At 42.5% G+C, this 19,401-nt stretch overlaps 1 protein-coding gene across 7 annotated transcripts in view; it reads left to right on the forward strand.

The window, feature by feature from the left end:
• SPIDR (scaffold protein involved in DNA repair) overlaps positions 1–19,401 on the forward strand; it is a 285,105-nt gene that overhangs the window by 13,811 nt on the left and 251,893 nt on the right. For 5 of the 7 annotated variants that reach the window (XR_009449640.1, XM_059672698.1, XM_059672701.1 and 2 more), the window contains 2 exons: positions 6,352–6,429; positions 12,025–12,209. Coding sequence is in view for 5 of the 7 variants with exons in the window: in XM_059672698.1 (XP_059528681.1) it covers positions 6,352–6,429; positions 12,025–12,209 (263 nt within the window). In the remaining 2 variants the exon portion in view is untranslated. Of the gene's footprint in view, positions 1–6,349; positions 6,430–12,024; positions 12,210–19,401 lie in introns of all 7 variants that reach the window. The other 2 variants (XM_059672704.1, XM_059672699.1) reach the window with 2 other exon arrangements.

Here is a 19,401-nt window from a genome sequence, read left to right on the forward strand (position 1 = left end):
TGTATGCTGTTTACAGCAGACCCACTTCAGATCGAGACACATATACTGAAAACAAAGTGATGGTAAATAATATTTCATGCACATGGTAACAAAAAAGTAGAAGCTGGGGTTGAAATACTTATATTGAAAAACCCCCCACAAAAACCATAAAAAAAACCCATAAAAATGAAGGCTATAATAAGAGACAAAGCAGGACAGTACATAATGATAAGGGAATGTTGAGTATCCATCCAACAAGAGAATATAACCCTTATAAACATTTATGCACCCAACATAGAAGCATCTAAATATATAAAGCAAATATTGATGGATATAAAGGGAGAGACAGTAATATAGTCATAGCAGGTGACAGTAACATCCCACTGACATCAATGGATAGATTTTGCAGGCAGAAAATCAAACAGGAAACAGCAACCTTAAGGAACACAGACCAGATGGATTTAATTGATATTTTTAGAATATCTGCCACCCCAAGGCAGCAGAATATACATTCTTCTCAAGTGCACATGGAACATTTTCCAGGATAGACCTCGTTAGACTACAAAACAAGTCTCTATAAAATAAAGAAGATTGAAATCTTCTGATAAGGGGTTAATGTCCAAGATTTATAAAGAAGACAGATAACACCATAAAACCCCCCAAAACAGTTAAAAAATGGTCAGAGAACCTGCATAGACACTTCTGCAAAGAAGACATACAGATGAGCAGTAGACAGGAAAGAATGCTCAATGTCATTTAATCATAGAGAAATGCAAATTAAAACTACAATGAAATATCACCTCATACCTGTCAGAATAGGAATCAATAAATCAACAAACAGCAAGTGTTGGTGAGAATGTGGAGAAAAGAGAACCCTTTGCACTGTTCATGAGAATGTAAAATAGATGCCACACAGTGCACTATGAAAAAGAGTATGGAAGTTCCTGAAAAAAGTTAAATGTGAACTACATCATGACCCAGCAGTTTCACTTCTGAGTATATATCTAAACCCCCAAACCACAAATTTGAAAGTAAATATGTACCCCTGTATTTATTACAGTGTTATTTATAATAGCAATGATATAGAATCAACCTAAGTCCCTATCAAGAGAAGAGTGAATAAAGTAGATGAGGTACTTACATGCAATGCACTATTACTCGGCTATGTAAAAGAATGAAATCCTCTCATTTGCGACAACATGGATGGAGCTAGAAGGTGTTAAGTGAAACAAATCCAACTGAGAAAGACAAGTACTATATTATTTCACTTGTATGTGGAGTCAAAGGGAGGAAATAAGTGAACAAACAAAACAGAAATGAATACACCGGTGCAGAGAGAGACAAACTGTTGCTTGCCAGATGGAAGGGGAAATGGGGCCCTGGGTGAAAAAGGTGAAGGGATTAGGAAGTCCAAGTTGACAGTTATACAACAGTCATAAGAAATTAAGTACATTGTAGAGTACCTATATATATAAAAGGCTAATATGCAAATAGACTGGAACAACCGAACAACCATTCACTATGACGTGCACTGACCGCAAGGAGGCACGCGCGGATCATGGCAGGCATCGGCAGCAGGCGGCAGAGCGTGGAACATGGTGGGCATTGGGTGTGGCCGGATGGTGGAGCAGGTGAGCGGGGCACCAGACCAAGGCGGGTCGCTGTCATCAGAGCAAGCTTCTGGTGGTTACTGAAAATTCTTTGCTCCCGCGTGCCGTGGTCCTGCCAGGTGCTCGCACCTGCTGCCAGTGCCAGCCCTGCTTGCACCCGCTGCCGGCACCCAGAGCCAGCCCCAATCGCTCAGCGCTATCAATGGGTGTGAGCAGCGGCTACTGGCCCCCGTCGGCCCTCTGGGCTTCTCTGTCTCCCCCTGCTCCTGTGGGGTGATCGAGGCCAGCAGCCGCCTCTTATACCTGTTGCTAGCAATGGCCCCGCTTGCACTCGCAGCTGGCGCCGGAGCCGCCGCTCGCACCTGCTGCTCCTCAATTGCTCCTGGGTTCTTCTCCACCTCCCCCTACTCCTGAGAGGCGATCAAGGCAGCAACCGCTGTTGGCACCCGCTGACGGCCCCAATCGCTTTGCGCTGTCAGGTGCGAGCAGGACCATCACTGTCAGCATGTGGGAGTGGTGGCAGCGAGAGCAGGGCTGCCGCGTACGGGACCAGGGGCCATGTCAGGAGGGGCTGTGCAAGGGCATGGAGGATGCGCTAAGTCCCATCCCTGTGCCCACCCCAGCCTCACGGCCCACAGTTCCTTTCAAGGTGTACGAATTTGTGCACTGGGCCCCTAGTATAGTCAATAATATTGAAGTAAATAAATAGGGGGCCAGGAGGGTACCTGAATTACTTGGAGGATCACCTCATCCTATATAATAAAAGACTAATATGCAAATTGTCCCCTCGACCAGGAATTCCACCAGTGGGTGGGGCTGGCCAACTGCTCGTGTCCCCTTCCCCAGTGGCCTTGCCTCTGATAGCCCCCCCACCCTGATGCGGGGGCAGGCCGACCAACTGCCTGTGGCCCCTCCCTCCAGCCATCCAGCTTGATCAGCCCGATCAGGGCAGGCCAGCGGACCCCACCTGTACACGAATTTGTGCACCAGGCCTCTAGTAAATTATATAATTGTCTAACCACTATTCTGTACACTTGAAACTAATATAGAAAAATATTGAATGTAAACAGTATTTGAAAAATAAAATCTAAAAAAAAAATGTAGGTAGCTCGTCCCTGGCTAAACCCCTGATCCTGTCCCCAAGGCCCCCTATTCTCTGACTCTCCAGTGAGTTGAAAGCACCCTTGCCTTGCTCACTTCTTTCTGATAACACTTCTAGAGCCAAAGCAGCCCCTCTGAGTCTCTCTACTGTAAGCCCTTCCTTGTTTCACTGTCCCCAGCTTTAATAAACGTACTCAAAATAACCCGCATTTGTATTGTGAAACCTTTCCTGCATGAAGTCAAGAACCCATGAACCTACATGCCTCAACCTGAGCCACACCTGCTCTTGGCACAGTCCCCTTAGGTAACATTCTCTGGTAATCCAGATATTTATTTCCTAAGCCTACACAGTCCAGCTGGCTCACTTCTACTACCTCCCTAACTTTCAGCTTCGTGGGTAACAAGTGGTGCCATTTTGTCATTAACATCACTGGTAACATATGGTGGTGCGACTCAGATCACCTTCATCACCCTTCTCCGACACATAAAGCCAGTTTCCAATTGTGGTTTTATCAACCAGGACTGACTGGAATGCCATGATGGAGAGAGACATGCGGGGACTCTGGATGTCACCAGACAGCTTTAAGGATTTAAGATTGACTTTGAATCTGATCAGAGCCCCTTGGAGAAATGGCCTGGTACCTTGCTTATTCACCTGGTCCTGGCACTCTTTCCAGGCCCCACTTTGGGAGCCCATCTGCATCACCACCTCCTGAAATGAGACTCGGCAATTGAACTGAACGGACTTATTTTCAGGACAACATAATCGAGTCAGTGAAATATGAAGCAATCTACCAACTTCGCTTCTGGAATGACACAATAATTCCATATCAAGATGATGATGCTTTAGGGATTCCAGCCTTTCCTACTTTGGAAGAATCAGCTAACAGCCTCTCTGTTCCAGTCTCGGATCCCACTCCCTTGCCCTTTAGCTCAGGCCGAGAGACTTCCATCCCCTACACAGGCAGGGACCACAGCCCTGTCAGCAGGAAGCAGTTAATGGATACACACTGTCCTCCCTTATCACCCCTAAAAGATTTCAGGATGGAAGTCTCTCGGGGGGAATGAGACAGACTAGCAGCCAGGCCAAGTGGAATAAGGAAACAGACATGTCGTTAAATGGCCAAGAAATTTATAGCCATCTAGTAAATTACAAAGTCCTATTTTCTGTAACCAAGGACTCTTAAGAGAAATGGTTCACACTTCTCCCCAATCAGAGGGTAAAAAGCTTAAAATCACCCTACTCATGAAGATGGGTAGCAGAAACCCAGTTAATACCATTTGTGCCGAACACACCCAAGGACAGATGAAGTTAAGGGAATAAATCTCATTTTGGCACATCAGCTTAAGTTGATGAATATTCTGTTGAGATTCTCCCCTAAGACCTTAACCCCCCAGCCTTTAAAACCTTTAGTACAAAGGACCCAGGATGCTCTCCTTCCCAGGGGCACATCTGTGCCTTTCCCTTCTCCCTTTTATTCCCCCATAGGCATGCATCTCTTAAACTCTGAGGGGAACAATGGGTAGCGGTAGCTTGTCCAAGGCCAAACCCCTGAACGTGCCCACAAGACCCCCTTTTCTCTCACTGCCCTGTGCGCTGGCAGCAGCTTTGCCTTGCTCACTTTCCCCCCATAACGTTTCTGAAGAGCCAGAGCAGCCCCGCCTCGTCTCTCTCCTGTTACTCTTCCTTGTTTCACTGGCCCCAGCTTTAATACATGTACTCTCAAAATGAAAATAAAGATGTAAGTTATCTTTCTTTAGTATTAGTATCAACATTGTGATTGTAATGATATATAGTTTTGTAAAATTTTATCAATTAAGGAACTGGGGAAGGAATACAAGAGTTTTCTTTATTATGCTCCTACATAATAAAAGGCTAATATTCAAATTGTCCCCATGGGCGGGAGTTCAACTGACCAGGAGTTAGACGTGTGCTGACCACCAGGGGGTGGCGCGGAACATGGCAGGAGTAAGCGATGTGGTGCTACCTGCCCTGATGGCTCCTGACGAGAGCCGGACTGCGGTGGGATGGTGGAGCAGGTGAGCAGGCAGCGCCAGGCCAAGGTGGGTGTGAGCGGGGGCACCAGTTGCCCCACTGGTCACCATGGTGGGGGACGGGGGCCAGTGAGCTGGCGGCACCAGGCCTAGGCGGGTGTGAGCTGGGACCTCGATTGCCCCACAGGTCACCCCACAGATGGCGACCAGCAGTGGTGCTGGGGGGCGGGGCTGGCTAGTGGGCGGCCCAAGGCCAGGGTGGGTGTGAGTGGGGGCCCTGATTGCCCTGCCGGTCACCCCACAAATTGGCCCTGATCACTGGCAAGGCCTAGGGCCGCTATCTGTGCACGAATTTCATGCACTGGCCTCTAGTTTATTATAACTGTACTAGAGGCCCAGTGCACGAAATCATGCACCTTGAAAAGAACTAGGCTGTGAGGCTGCGATGGGCACAGGGGCAGGTCTTGGCCCATCCTCCACGCCCCCGCCCAGTCCTTCCCGCTGCAGCCCCCGGTCCCCTGTCTGCTTGCAGCCCTGCTCCTGCCGCCACCACTCCCACGCGCTGACGGCGCCGCCCCTTCTCTCACCCGCTGACCGCGTGGAGCAATTGGGACCGGCGCCAGCAGTGGGTGCAAGCCGGGCCAGCACCATCAGCAGATGCAAGGGCGGCCACTGCCCCGATCTCCCATCAGGAGCAGGGGGCAGTGGAGAAGCTCTCAGGGGCGATCGGGGCTGGCAGCTGCCACTCACACCCACTGACAGTACCGAGCTATTGGGGCTGGCACCGGGCGCGAGCGGTGGCTCTGGTGCCAACAGTGGGTGCAAGCAGGATCGGCACTGGCAGCAGGTGTGAGCACTGGGCGGGCCCGCGGCACACGAGAGCAAAGAATTTTCAGTAACCACCAGAGGCTCACCCCAATGACAGTGACTGGCTCCCCGCCTTGGTCTGGTGTCCCCACTCACCTGCTCCACCAACCCGCCGCGGCCAACGCCTGCCATGTTTTGCGCTCTGCCGCCTGCTGCTGACGCCCGCCATGTTCCATGACCGCCCCCTGGTGATCAGCACACATCACAGTAATCAGTTTTTCGGTTGTTTGGTTGTTCAGTTGTGCGGTTGTTTCATTGTTCAGTCTATTTGCATATTAGGGTTTTATATATATAGATGTTAATTTAGTGTTATCTCAAAATAACAAGTTTAATTGAAAAGAATTGCTGTTAAGTGTTTTAAGCACACTGGTGCTTCCAGGGCTCTTAGTATGGCAAAGGAGGCACACAGACACATTTCTATTGTACATAAGTTTTGATTTTGTAGTTTCTGATTTGTGTTTTTGTTGTTTAATGAAATACTCTAGGAAGGAAATCATGTAATCCATAATTATTTTAAGGTTATTTTTTTTTTTGAATTTGTATTTGTGCTCCAGTCATTTTTCTTTTGTAACTTATTTCAATCATTTCTGCTTCTTTTTCTTCTTGTAATATGACTTTAGAGAAGTTTAACCCAGGTTGCACATAGAACAGTAGGCAGGAAGATCTGACATGAGACGTTATCCCTGCTAGCATCAGAATTTTGTGTATTTATAATTTCGTCAAAGGAACATGCATTAAATCTCATTCTGATAACTCTATGAGGTGATTGCTTTTTACATATTTTCTTTTTCTTTAACAGAAACTACCACATCTAAGAGTGCCAGTGGGCTTACAGATATAACTTGGAGCTCCAGTGGAAGTGATCAGTCAGATGAAGGTAACTACTTTCTAAGTCAGAGAGAGGTAATGGACATGGCTCTAGAATAGACAGGTTTTGTAATGGGAATATTTTATGTTCAGAACATGGAGCCAGTGAAGGTAAATTGATAATTTTGTAAGAAATCTAGTTTCTATTAAATATTGCGTTCAATATTGGAAAAAAGGTACATTACTTTTCTGATACTTAGCATTGATTATGTGTGATCTCACTGAGTCCCAACGTCTAGGCTAAGCCTTTTAGAAATATTTTTTCATTTACTGTTTCTCATAATAGCTCTAAGAGATAGGTATTACCACTAGAATTTTTACAGTTAACAACTTAGGCTTGAACATGTGAGAATTGGTTTGGATTCCACTTTGGCATTCTTTGACGGCAAAGCCAGTACTCTCAACTAACTACTTAATGCTACACCCATATTGCTCCCTGCTAACCTGTTTTGGATAAATACAATGGCAACTAATGTGTGGTGGAAGTATAACTACTACTAGGTCTGTTCTGATGGCATTTTACATTATATCCTGCTTTTGACAGTTAAAATGGGGTTTCTCAGTCCTGGCATGTTGCCAATTGGAGCGAGGGAGTTATTTGTTTGGGACAGGAGCTTTCCTGTGCATTGTGGGTGTTTAGCAGTATCTCTGGTTCCTGTCCATTAGGTGACAGCAGCTTTCCCAGGCCCAGTGGTGACAACCAAGAATGTCTCTAGATGTCAGATATCCCCTAAAGCAGCAGTCGCCAACCTTTCAGACCTCACAGACCACCAGTGGTCCATGAACCACCGGTTGGCGACCGCTGCCCTAAAGTGCAGTTCACACCCCAGTTGGGAACCACAGACTTAAGATTATAAAAATCATGATATTTTTCCATATGTTAAAATATATAGCTCATCTAAGAGTAGATAAAAGTTTTAATGCTTTTAACATAAGCTTTGACTTCTTTTTCACTGTTATTTTGACGGTCCACGTTATTTAGTTACCGAGTCAAGGTTCTGCTTGTATAGACAGCTCCTGTGGAAGCTGACTATGCTCTTATGGCCACTTTGTATGACATCTTGGTAACTATCGTTTGACATTTCAGTAATAGCCAGATAAAGTGGTATTTTAAGGTTATACTTAAACTCAGAATTGCTATTTCAGCCATGTTAAATGAAATTCATCGTCATATAACTCTTGGTTTGTCTTCATGCATCTCCGAACATAATTTCATTATTAAAAACTGTATGTTTTTATGAATGAATAGTGAGGTATGTGAATTACATCTCAGTAAAACTGGTATTTAAAAACACTGTATCTTGTCCTGTTGTATGAAAAGATCTTTTATATTAATACTCAGTAGTTTCCAAAACTGTTAAAGAATGGGAGGATGCTTTGAGCTAATTGCTTTAAAATGAGTTAGGAAGTTGTTGACTTCTCTTAAATAAGTTGACCATTAGCTAACAAGTAAATGATCCCTTGGAGATTGTCTATTCATGTGTACAGCTGCTTGATTAGCTTTTTCTTCTGCCCTCTTTTTCTCTTCTCTCTTCTCCCTTTCTTCCTCTGTCCTTTTTACCTTTACTTACCATTCATCAAGGTATTGTTTATCTCAGACACTTGGCTAGATATGATGCTATTTTCTTTGATATCTGCTAGATCCTGTGATCTAAGTATCCTTATTTTACAGAAGAAAATTGAACTTAGAGAAATCAAGTCCCTTGCCCAGAGTCACATAGTTAATAAATGTGCCAGTTGTTATCCCAAGCCAGGAATATCTAACTTTTAATGCTGTGCTCTTCAGTACTCTTCTGGTGGTTGCTAGACCTGGCTTCTTATCAGAATTACTAGGTGAGCTTTAAAAACAGTATTTTCAGCTGTATTGGATTAGAGTCTCTGGGCTTTATGGCCCAGAATTGTGATTGAGAAGGCAGAGAAGAACCCTGAGTTAAAATTGTCAAAATATTTTTTTCTTTAAAAAATTTTTCCTCTTGATTTGTCTTTTATGTAACTTTGGGAAAAATGTTTATGGAGACTCAGTTTCCTCACCTGTGAAATGCAAATTTTAGTCTAACAGCAACTATCTTGCCTGTTTCATAAAATTATTGTGACCAAGTGAAAAGTCTTGTTAGTCTTGGTCATGATAGATCATTTTACAGCAGTATCAGTGTTCATCTGCACTTGCCCAAGTTAGAAACACTGTTCTGTATTCTCTTTTGTGCGTGTGTGTGTATTTTATTGTGAGGGTCTAGAACGGCATGATAGGCCCTTTGTAGACCCTGATTTTATTGAAAGAAAGAGGACTGAATGAATGAATGCTACAGAAATGTGTTGAACTGGTGGCAGGGGCATTAACTCTGTGGACACTTGTTCCCTTCCCCTTGCTTCCCATGGCTCCCTGGTGTGATGGTTTGGCAACTGGGAGAGTTTCCTGTGCATTCCTGTGTCTAGCTCCCGTGAGTAAATGTGATGGGAGACAGGAGGGAATAATGCCACCGTGCATCTGCTTCTCCTAGACTGGACCTCCAGTTTTTTGAAACTGTTAGAGTTGACTTTTGCCTCATGTTCTGAACAACAGTATCAGATTACAGAAGACTCTTTCTTTTTGTTTTGTTTACTTTCTCTCATACTTTTAACTATAGCTTAAATATTTTCTTTTTTTTGTTTTTAGTCTGAATTCCCTTAAGATATTAAAGCTAGTAAGTTTTATATTTTTAATTTTATTTCTATCTGGAAGTGAGAATGTTGCTATTAGACCTCTGAAATAGGGCCAAGATATCTTAGTAGCCTGCTTAGTAGCTAAAGTAGCTGTGAGGGAGCGCTTGGGCTTTGTAATGTAGGGAAGGTTTACATTATGTACCATACCCCAGAGAATAATTTATCCTTAATTATTCATCTCTTTAAGCATAGCGAATTAGAGTTGGTACATTTGATTATTAGTATATTAACATAATTTAACTTTCAAATTAAGACTTTGCAAAGGTAGTATCTAGATAATAATATTTATGAAATAAACTAAAAACTAAATTTACTTTGTTTCTTTACTGCTTAGAGAAATCTATAAAAAATGTTGGGTGAAAATCTTTGACAAAGTCTTTATTAGTAGAAGACTGATTATATAAACTATGGGTCATTTATGCAATGGAATACTATCCTATCTAATAAAAGAGAAACATGGTAATTGGCGTACGACCGATACCCTTTTCATTGGCTAATCAGCGAGATATGCAAATTAACTGTCAGCCAAGATGGCGGCCGGCTGTGACGGAGGAAACCAACGTTCCCCGCCTGCCGCTGCCTCTGAGCTGGCAGTTTAAGAAACTCTGTAACAAATACGCCCAACTTCAGCCAGCAGATTCGCAACATTGTAAGCAAAGGCCAGAAACCTACTTTCAGCCGGAGGCCTAAGAGCTGGAGCCAAGCCTCAAGCTAAAGCTGGCCCAGAATAAAAAAAAAAAAAAAAAAAAAAAAAAGGAAAAAAGGAGCGTTTGGGAGTTCAGTCACCCCCAGCCTGAAAACAGCCCTCAGCCCTTCACCCAGACTGGCCAGGCACCCCAGTGGGGACCCCCACCCTGATCCAGGACACCCTTCAGGGCAAACCAGCTGGCCCCACCCATGCACCAGGCCTCTACCCTATATAGTAAAAGGGTAATATGCCTCCCAGAACCGGGATCAGCGGAGCCGTGAGGCCTCCCGGCACTGGGATCAGCGTGACAGAGGGCAGCACCCAAACCCCCTGATCGCCCTGCGGCTCTGTGTGTGACAGGGGGCAGGGCCACAACCTCCCTATCCACCCTGCTCTGTGCCTGATAGGGGGGAGCTCCCCCCCGCCCCCACGGGCCCTGCTCTGTGTGTGACGGGGTAGAGCCATAACCTCCCCATCGGCCCTGCCCTGAGTGTGAGAGTGGCGGCGCCCCAACCCCCTGATCCGCCCTGCTCTGTGGGTGATAGAGGGCAGCACCCCAACCCCCTGATGGGCCCTGCTCTGTGCGTGACAGGGGGTTGCTCCACAACCTCCCCATCGACCCTGCCTTGAGTGTGACAGGGGGTGGTGCCCCAACTCCCCAATCGGCCCTGCTCTGAGCCCGACCAGGGGCTGCACCTAGGGATTGGGCCTGCCCTCTGCCACCCGGGAGCAGGCCTAAGCCAGCAGGTCGTTATCTCCCGAGGGGTCCCAGACTGCGAGAGGACACAGGCTGGGCTGAGGGACCCCCCTCTCCCCCCCGAGTGCACAAATTTTTGTGCACCGGGCCTCTAGTCCTATATAATAAAAGCCTAATATGCAAATTGACCGAACGGTGGAACAACTGGTGGAAAAACCCATCGCTATGACGCACACTTACCACCAGGGTGCAGATGCTCAATGCAGGAGCTAACCCTAGCCCGCAGAACCCCAGGCAAGCCAAGGCGGGTGCCAGTGGGGTCCCCCCCAACCGCCCAGCTGGTTGCCCCACAGAGGGAGGCGACCGGCAGCGGCAGCAGCGGTGGGGGGTGGGGCCGGCAAGCAGGTGGCACCAGGCCGGCCTAGGTGGGTGCCAGTGGGGGCCCCCTGATCGCCCCACCTGTCGCCCCACTGATCAGCCCTGATCACCAGCCAGGCCTAGGGACCCTACCTATGCACAGATTTCATGCACCCAGCCTCTATTCTATATATATAAAAGCCTAAGCAACCTTGCTACCGTTCGATTGGTACCTATAATGTGCAATGACCACCAGGGGCAGATGCTCAATGTACAGGCATAGAAACATGGAACAGACTGATGAATATCAGAGGGAAGGGGGTATGGAGGAGGGCAGGAAGAGATTAATCAAAGATCTTATTGGCATATTAGAGGCCCAGTGCACATGTGCACTGGTGGGGTCCCCAGCCTGGCCTGTGGGGATTGGGCTGAAACCGGCAGTCCGACATCCCCCTATGGGTCCCAGATTGCAAGGGGGCGCAGGCCAGGCTGAGGGACCCTACTGGTGCACGAATCTGTGCACTGGGCCTTTAGTATTATAGAAAAGAATTGGGATGGCTCCCTATTTACTGATGTGGAAAAACCTGCACATCATTTAAGTAAAAAACAGATCACAGTATACCGGAAAGGAAAAATTTGACTATATTTTATTTGCTTTAACATGCTGGAGAAACCCTAGAAGGGTACAAAAACTACTAATAAAAGTAGATACATGAGAATTGGAGTGGGAATAAGAGTTAGGAGTAATAGGATAGCTAGAGAGAAGAGTAAGAGTGTACTTTTCACTGTCTTTTAATATATTTTTAAATTATTTTTATTTTTTTAAATATATTTTATTGATTTTTTACAGAGAGGAAGGGAGAGAGATAGAGAGTTAGAAACATCGATGAGAGAGAAACATCGATCAGCTGCCTCCTGCACATCTCCTACTGGGGATGTGCCCGCAACCCAGGTACATGCCCTTGACCGGAATCGAACCTGGGACCTTTCAGTCCGCAAGCCGACGCTCTATCCACTGAGCCAAACCGGTTTCGGCTATATATTTTTAAATTATTGAGCAACATGTTTTTTAACTGTTGAGAATAAAAAAATAAATTAAAAAAATAAAATTGAGTTTAAAATTGTATTTAACATATAAAATTGAGTTTAAAATTATTTTCTAGATGAACTGCAGTTTGTTGACTGGGAGAGGGACAGTGACAGGGAAGATACTAATGATGAGAATGAATTTGAAGACAGTGAGAGTGCTGTGGAAGATGGCGAGAGTGCTGTGGAAATATCAGACTGTGCTTCTTGTGCAAGCAGTCATTCTTTGACAAGTGAAGAGAGAGTATCTGAGCTTCCTAAGGTAAGAATGAATTGTTTCAAAAATTTTTATTCTGTTTATGGCATTTCTTAATCATATCCTTCCTCAAAGGTAGCAACTTTTAACTCCTAGTGGATTCTTTTGCACTTTATCTCCTTATCTCTAAATAACATGCTTGTAATGTATTTCTAAACATAGATAAATATTTTTTATGACAATGTTACGAGCAATAAACACTAGTTATTCAAGAAAAATGATCTTACATGTAATAATATTACATGCAGTAAACATTAATATTTCAAGAATAAAAGGGTTTTAAGTATAATAACATTACCAAAACTGTACTAACATAGTATGATATCACAAAATTTGTAGGAAATATTAAATATCTGCAAATAACAGGATTACTTATATCATATTCTAGAATATATTTTTCCCTCTGGCTCTATTTTTTTCATCAGTTTATGTTGTTCATTATATTCCACAAATGAGTGAAATCATGTGATATTTATCTTTCTCTGACTGGCTTACTTTGCTTAGCATGATGCTTTTAAAGTCTATTTTGTCGGCTATGAGTATTGTTACTCTAGCTTTTTTTCTTTTCAATTTGCATGGAAAATTTTTTTCAATCCCTTCACTTTCATCCTGTATGTGTCTTTTGTTTTGAGGTGGGTCTCTTGTAGACAGCATATAGTTGGGTCATGTTTTTGTATCCATTCAGCTGTCCTACATCTTTTGATTAGAGCATTTATTCCATTTACATTTAGGGTTATTATTGAGAGGTACTTATTTATAGCCATTTTAATTCTGTATAACTAGGTTGCTCTCTCTGTTTGTTCTTACAGCAATCCCTTTAGCATTTCTTTGTAATGCTGGCTTGGTGGTGATGAACTCCTTTAGCTTTTTTTTTTTTTTTTTTTGGTCTGGGAAGCTCTTTATTGGACTGTTTATTTTGAATTTGCATTTGGAGGTTGTTTCTTTGTTTCCTCATCATGGTTGTCTGTTTTGGTTTGTAACTATGTATTAGGTGGATCCTCTACACCTCTCAATGTCGAGTGCAGGACAGTGTTAAAGCCTGTTTCTGACTAATTGGATTAGATCCCAGAGTTCTAAGTGGCTCCACCCACAGCTGAGATACCTCTCCAGGACTTCAGTTGCCATCTGTGGGTGTCCAGCCAGCACTTTGGCACCTTCACCCCTCCTATCTGTCTCTATGCAGTCTCCACCTTCGGTCCTTGGGTATCAGGGTTCTCTCCTGTGAGTTTTACATTAATTATTCAGGAAGCCTTTCTCTATTTCACTTGTAACTCCAGCTTGTTCCTGGGAGCTAATAAATACTGAGTTCTCTTCTCCTCACCCACTTTTCACCACCAGCTACCCACTGAATATTCCCCATCCCTCCATTTTTTAAGAACATGTATATCATGTTTGGTTAGGTTAATATTAAGCATTACATATGTGTGAATACATAATATTTGTAACAAAGGCAAATATTAGTTATGATTACTTTTCCTTCACAACTTTTTATTTTCTTTAGTTAATTATTTGGGGGTTTTGTTTTCCTGGTTTTACTTATCATTAATAAAACTTTAATTTTTTACCATTGTATTTGTTTTAGTGGAGAATTTTTCCCCACAACCTTCTCGCTGCTCTAATTTGAACTCAGCAGCCTCTCCGCTTTGTGACTATTACTACTCAGGTCTCCCTTCATTCTCTTTCTTGGAATTCCCTTTATCTCCTCTTATTTGGAGCAACTTAATCCTGGATTCTACGTATGCCTCTTTCTTGGTTTTCATTCTCATTTTGATTGAGCATATCTTACAGGACCTTTCAAGAAAAGATTTGTGAAAGATAATTTTTTGAGGCTTGGCAAATCAGAAGATGCATTTATCATCTTTGATATGTGATTGAAAATTTGTATACAATTATAGGTTGAAAATAATTTGTCTTCATAATTTTGAAGGCTTCATTGTTTTCTGGTTCCATAGTTAGTGTCAAGAAGCCTGAGTTATTCTCATTCTTTTTTTAAACAAATATTTTTAATGATTTCAAAGAGGAAGGGAGAGGGAGAGGGTGATAGAAACATCAATGAAGAGAGAGAATCATTGGTCAGCTGCTTCCTGCATGGCCCACACTGGTGATTGAGCCTGCAACCTGGGCATGTGCCTTGACCAGGAATAGAACCGTGGCCTCCTAGTTCATAGGTCGACGCTCAACCACAGCCATGCTGGTCAGGCTCAGCTACTTTAAAAAAAATTTTTTTTTCCTGCCCCTTTACCTCTTGTATTTCTTGTTGATAAACTCCTTTAGCCTTTTTTTTTGTTTGTTTGGGAAGTTCTTTATTTCACTATCTATTTTGAATGATAGCCTTGCCAGGTACAGTAATCTTGGTTTCAGGTCTTTGCTTTTCATTACCTTGAATACTTTATGCCATTCCCTTCTGGCCCATAGAGTCTCTGATGAAAATCAGCTGATCGCTTTATGGGAGCTTTTTTGTAGGTAGCAAATTGCTTTTCTCTTGCTGCCTTTAAGAATCTGTCTTTAATTTTTGGCATTTTAATTATGATGTGTCTAGGTGTGGGTCTGTTTGGGTTCTTCTTGCTTGGGACTTTGTGCCTCCTGAACTTAAGTGACTTTTTACTTCACTAGGTCAGAGAAGTTTTCTACCATTATTTCTTCAAACAGGTTCTCTATCCCTTGCTCACTTTCTTCACCTTCTGTTACTCCTATGATGAAAATATTGTATGTTTCCTGTTGTCCCACAGCTCCCTTAAGTTGTCCTCCTGTTTTTTCTTTTTGGTTCTCTGAGTGATTTTTTTATAGCTCATGCTATCTTGGCAGCTGCTTCTCAGGAGATTCTAACTCATATACCCGCATACCCTCTGCCCAGGATCATGTAGTCACATCAGCACTTACTTCCTAATACTTCCTTATATTAATACCTAAAACCATTCTCTTTGGTTTATTTCATATTTTCAAGTAGGTTGAAAGAAGTAAAATATGTGCAGTTTTTGTAGACTTGCCTCTATTCATTGTTTATTGTTTGCCTTTGAATTTCTCAGGCAGAAGCATGCCCTGAGAACATCTCCTGGTAGTGAAGTGGGCATGTGAGCCAGGAAGGAATAGTAGCCAATCAAGGGGTCATTATCAAGCAAGTTACTGTTGTGGGCGCCTGGAGCTTAATACTGCTCTTAGACTCTGTGAGCCTTAGAATTATCCCATCAGAGGGGCCCTGAGGCAAAGAAATGGATGAGCTGGAAGCTGGATAATAGGGCAAGCAAGCATCACTGAAGACACAGGGGAGGAGACATGAGTAGGGTGTTGACGGAGTCAGCTACAATGTGTAAATGAGCTATGTACATTAAGTAACAGTGGAGGGGGAAGATTTATACTATAATTAGGAGTTTTGTACCTATTAATTGGCTCTCCAGAAACACGACCTCTTATATAACCTATAAGGGTATTTTTGCCCCATATGCTAGTATGCTTGTAGAAATGAAACATACATATGGTGGGTGGATACTTACTGTATAAGACATGTTCTACTTTAATTAATTGGGAAGCACTGATTATAATTCGGGTCCGTTGTGAATCCCTTGTCCAGGGGTGTGATCGATTTGCCTATACATGTGATTCCACCAGTTCCCTGGAGCAAAGGCAATTGCATTCAGAGCACCAGCAGCTAATACACGTGCTTCCTTGTTGTGGGTCACTCTCCTGAGTGCTTTGCTACATACATTAGTGTATTTAAACCTCACAAAAACTCTGAGAATGGAGCTGTTTTATCATCCTTTCTTTCCAGATAAGGATTCTGAGGCCCAGAAAAATTAAGTAATACCCTTGGTTATAAAGTAGTAAGTGATTGAGCCAGGATTCTAACTCAGACACACTCGCTTCTGGGCTGTGGTCCTGACCATTTTGTTACAGTGTCATAGTGATAGCAATAACATTAAAACACAGTAACCCTGAGTTCTTACAATGTGTCAGTACTTTGCTAGGTTCTGATCATGTGAGGTAGTTGTTATTATTGTTATACCCCTATTTTATAGATGAGAATATGAAGATACAGTTAATAAATGGCAAAATGAGATTCTAATTCATGTCCCAAATTCTCTTAATTACTTACATTGTATTCCTTGGAATACAGATTAACTACATACTCAACTACTTGGAAGAAAAGCATGATAGAAATTAAAGACCATAGCAATAAATTGTCTTTGTAATGTTGTCTTTTAGGACATTTAACAAGTGTAGTTGATTACTGATGTGACTTTCCATGTTGGTTAGTATTGCTGTTTGGATTTTCATAATTTATTTTACCATTGTCTTCCAAGACATATTTCTGTAGAGGGCAGCAGAGACATAATAGTGAAGTCTCTTTATAACCTACATTTTTCAGGAAGTGTGAAGGAAATGGGAATTAGGTGAGCTGTGTTATGCAATCCTCATGTACGTTATGTAGTGATTGCAGTGAAATACAGGTGTGACTGAGAGACAGGTAAGCACCTTCCCCTGTCACTGAGACCTTAGTAAACATGCCTTCAAACTGCCTTTGTCCAGTCCCTTCCCCCATGGGTCAGTGGGGGACAGATTTGGAGAGTGTTAAATTAACTAGCAAAGCTGTATAAATGGCATGCCTATATTTTCTAGTTTTTCCTTTACTCCTTTTCTGTTAAATAATAACCAGATTATTACAATGGTATTATCACTAGCAGCTGCTGTGAGAAATGAGGGCAGGGTGGAGAACTTTGCCCTTGACTGTTTTAGGGCAGTTAATGTCAGAAAAGAGCAGTACACTCAGTTGGTATTACAATAGCTGGAGGTGAAATAATGTTCTGCTAAACAACTTTTCCCTGACATATATACATGCATCATTCAGTTCTCACTGTAAGGCTATGAGGTAGTACAGTGTTCTCTTTATAGCTATAAGATTTATGTTCTTAACCCTTTGCAGTCCAATTTTATTTTTGGAATTCAAACAATCTGATCCAAATTAATTGACGGGATTGAATGTTGAACCGGTTTGCAGTGTTGACCTCAGCCTCGACGTTAGACCTGCTCCTAGCGCCTGATCTGTCGAGTCAGCCTCCACATTGGACCAAAAAGGGTTAAAGAGCCCTCATAGTGGAAGAATTTTTGTTTAAGTAACAAAACCTATGTGAAAAATAATACTTGCATGACTTTGATGGCAATTTTGGGCTTTTGAGATACATAGACATATATTTTTTTGCTTCTTTCAAGAATCTTGAAACTAAATACATGAAATACTTTATACATTTAAATTAGTAATACTATGTTATGTAATGCTAAGTTCTACTTACTATCCTGTTTCCAAAACTTTTCTCAGTTTAAAAGTTTTATATTATTGCAGGTAATTTTTATACAAAACAGAATTTTATTTTTCTACACCTTAACCCTTTGAGTGCCAACCAATATCCTTGGAACTATGCTAAAATTGCCAAGGCATTTTTGCTGATTTTACAGCAGTTTAGGAAAAAAATTATGAATCACAAGTAAATAAAGTTACATATTCAGTATCTTCCACAAAATCGTCATCTTCACAGCAAGAATTGACATATTTAGCAATATCATCATCACTAATAAAAGCAGACTTAGAACTGGACACTGCAGGAGGAGCGCGATCGCGCTTCTGGCAGTTTTGGCGAAAGACAGGAGGAGTGTGATAGCGCTCCCGGCCTCTAGGGGTTAATTGTCATTCCTGGTTTGTTGTTTAAATTTTAAGTTGTTGACATACATTCTCTTTGTCTTAGAGTTCCTAAAGCCTCTAGTATCTTTTGTCCCTCATGGGTATAACTTACGGGAATATTCCTGTGTACATCCAGGAATATTTTCCAAATTCCTTTTCTAAAGCTTGATTGCCACAGCATGTAGACAATACCAGTATGTCTCACCTGGCTTTATCAGCAATTCCTACCTGACTCTTTTACTCTCCAAGCCCTAACAACCCTACCCACCCCTGCTCCCGCCCAGTATCCAGCCTGCTGCCATGCCAAAATGACACAGGAACTTGTTTCTCGAAGGCAGGTATGCTTAGCTTTAGCTCCCTTTGTAATTTCCCAAGTAGTATTACCAATATGTTTATTGCAACTCTTCTATTTTATCTTTTTCTATCTCTCTTTATTCCTATTACTAGTGATCTTGAAAAGGATATTTTACATGAAATGTTGTATTTAGGGAAACTGTTATAGAAGTCTAACTATTTACATTAGAATTTAGCCTATGTAAGGGAGATTTGCCTACTTTGGGAGGTGTTCCTATATTCTTACTTTCAGATAGAATCATTTGCATCTTAAAGACATGAAAACCCTAGGGCATGGCTTGATAAGTGGAGGAATCATCTGTACAGAGAGGAGGTTTAGGCATAGAAACAGATGGGACCTCACTGCTTTCCTCTCTATAGAGTTTCTGCCATATATTATCTAGTTACATAGAAAGACAAGTTAGTTCTTCTTTCTCATATTTCTGATTTATGCTCTATAGTGTTTTGAAATAAGTCCTGATTTTATATATTAATCTTCACTGGAGGATATGTTTATATTGATTTTTAGAGAGAGAGAAAGAGAGAAACATTGATGTGAGAGATAACATTGAGATTAGTTCCCTTTTGAATACACACCCCTCCCCGCCACTGCCCCCCCCGTCCCCCCCCCCGTCCCCCCCCCCCCAGGGTAAAAGACGCAACCTAGGTAGGTGCCTTGACTGGGAATCAAACCTGTAACCTTTTGGTGCACAGGACATTTCAGCCAACTGATCCACCTGGCCAGGGCCAGATTTTATATTTTCAAAGCTAGCTTTTGGTATATATTGTAAACTCCCTTTCTTATGACCACTGGTATTTCGTTATTTACTCTCTTTAGTGCAGATATCTAATCTACCTTGGCTGATTTTCCTTTCTGCTCTTAGTCTGTACTGTGCTAACATAGTAATTGTGGACATACTTGTTGCATGTTCTTAAAGCCAGACTGGTCACATTTTTGAGCAGATCTTTCAGAATATATAGGTAATTTGTAAAATAACATTTCTCATTTTTATCTAAGGTTCTGTTGGATTGGAAATTGGGGTAAGATATACACACTCCAAGGTCATTACCTAGCTGTCTTAACTTTATTGTACTAGTAAATTTATATTATGTCTAATTAAGTGGATGCTATATTATCCATGTTAACTTTTTACCTAGGAAAAATTTTGAAGATTGTCGCATTGTTTTGTTCAT

Source organism: Myotis daubentonii, chromosome 17 (genome assembly GCF_963259705.1).
Source record: "Myotis daubentonii chromosome 17, mMyoDau2.1, whole genome shotgun sequence".
In the NCBI taxonomy this organism is placed as follows: Eukaryota; Metazoa; Chordata; class Mammalia; order Chiroptera; family Vespertilionidae; genus Myotis; species Myotis daubentonii.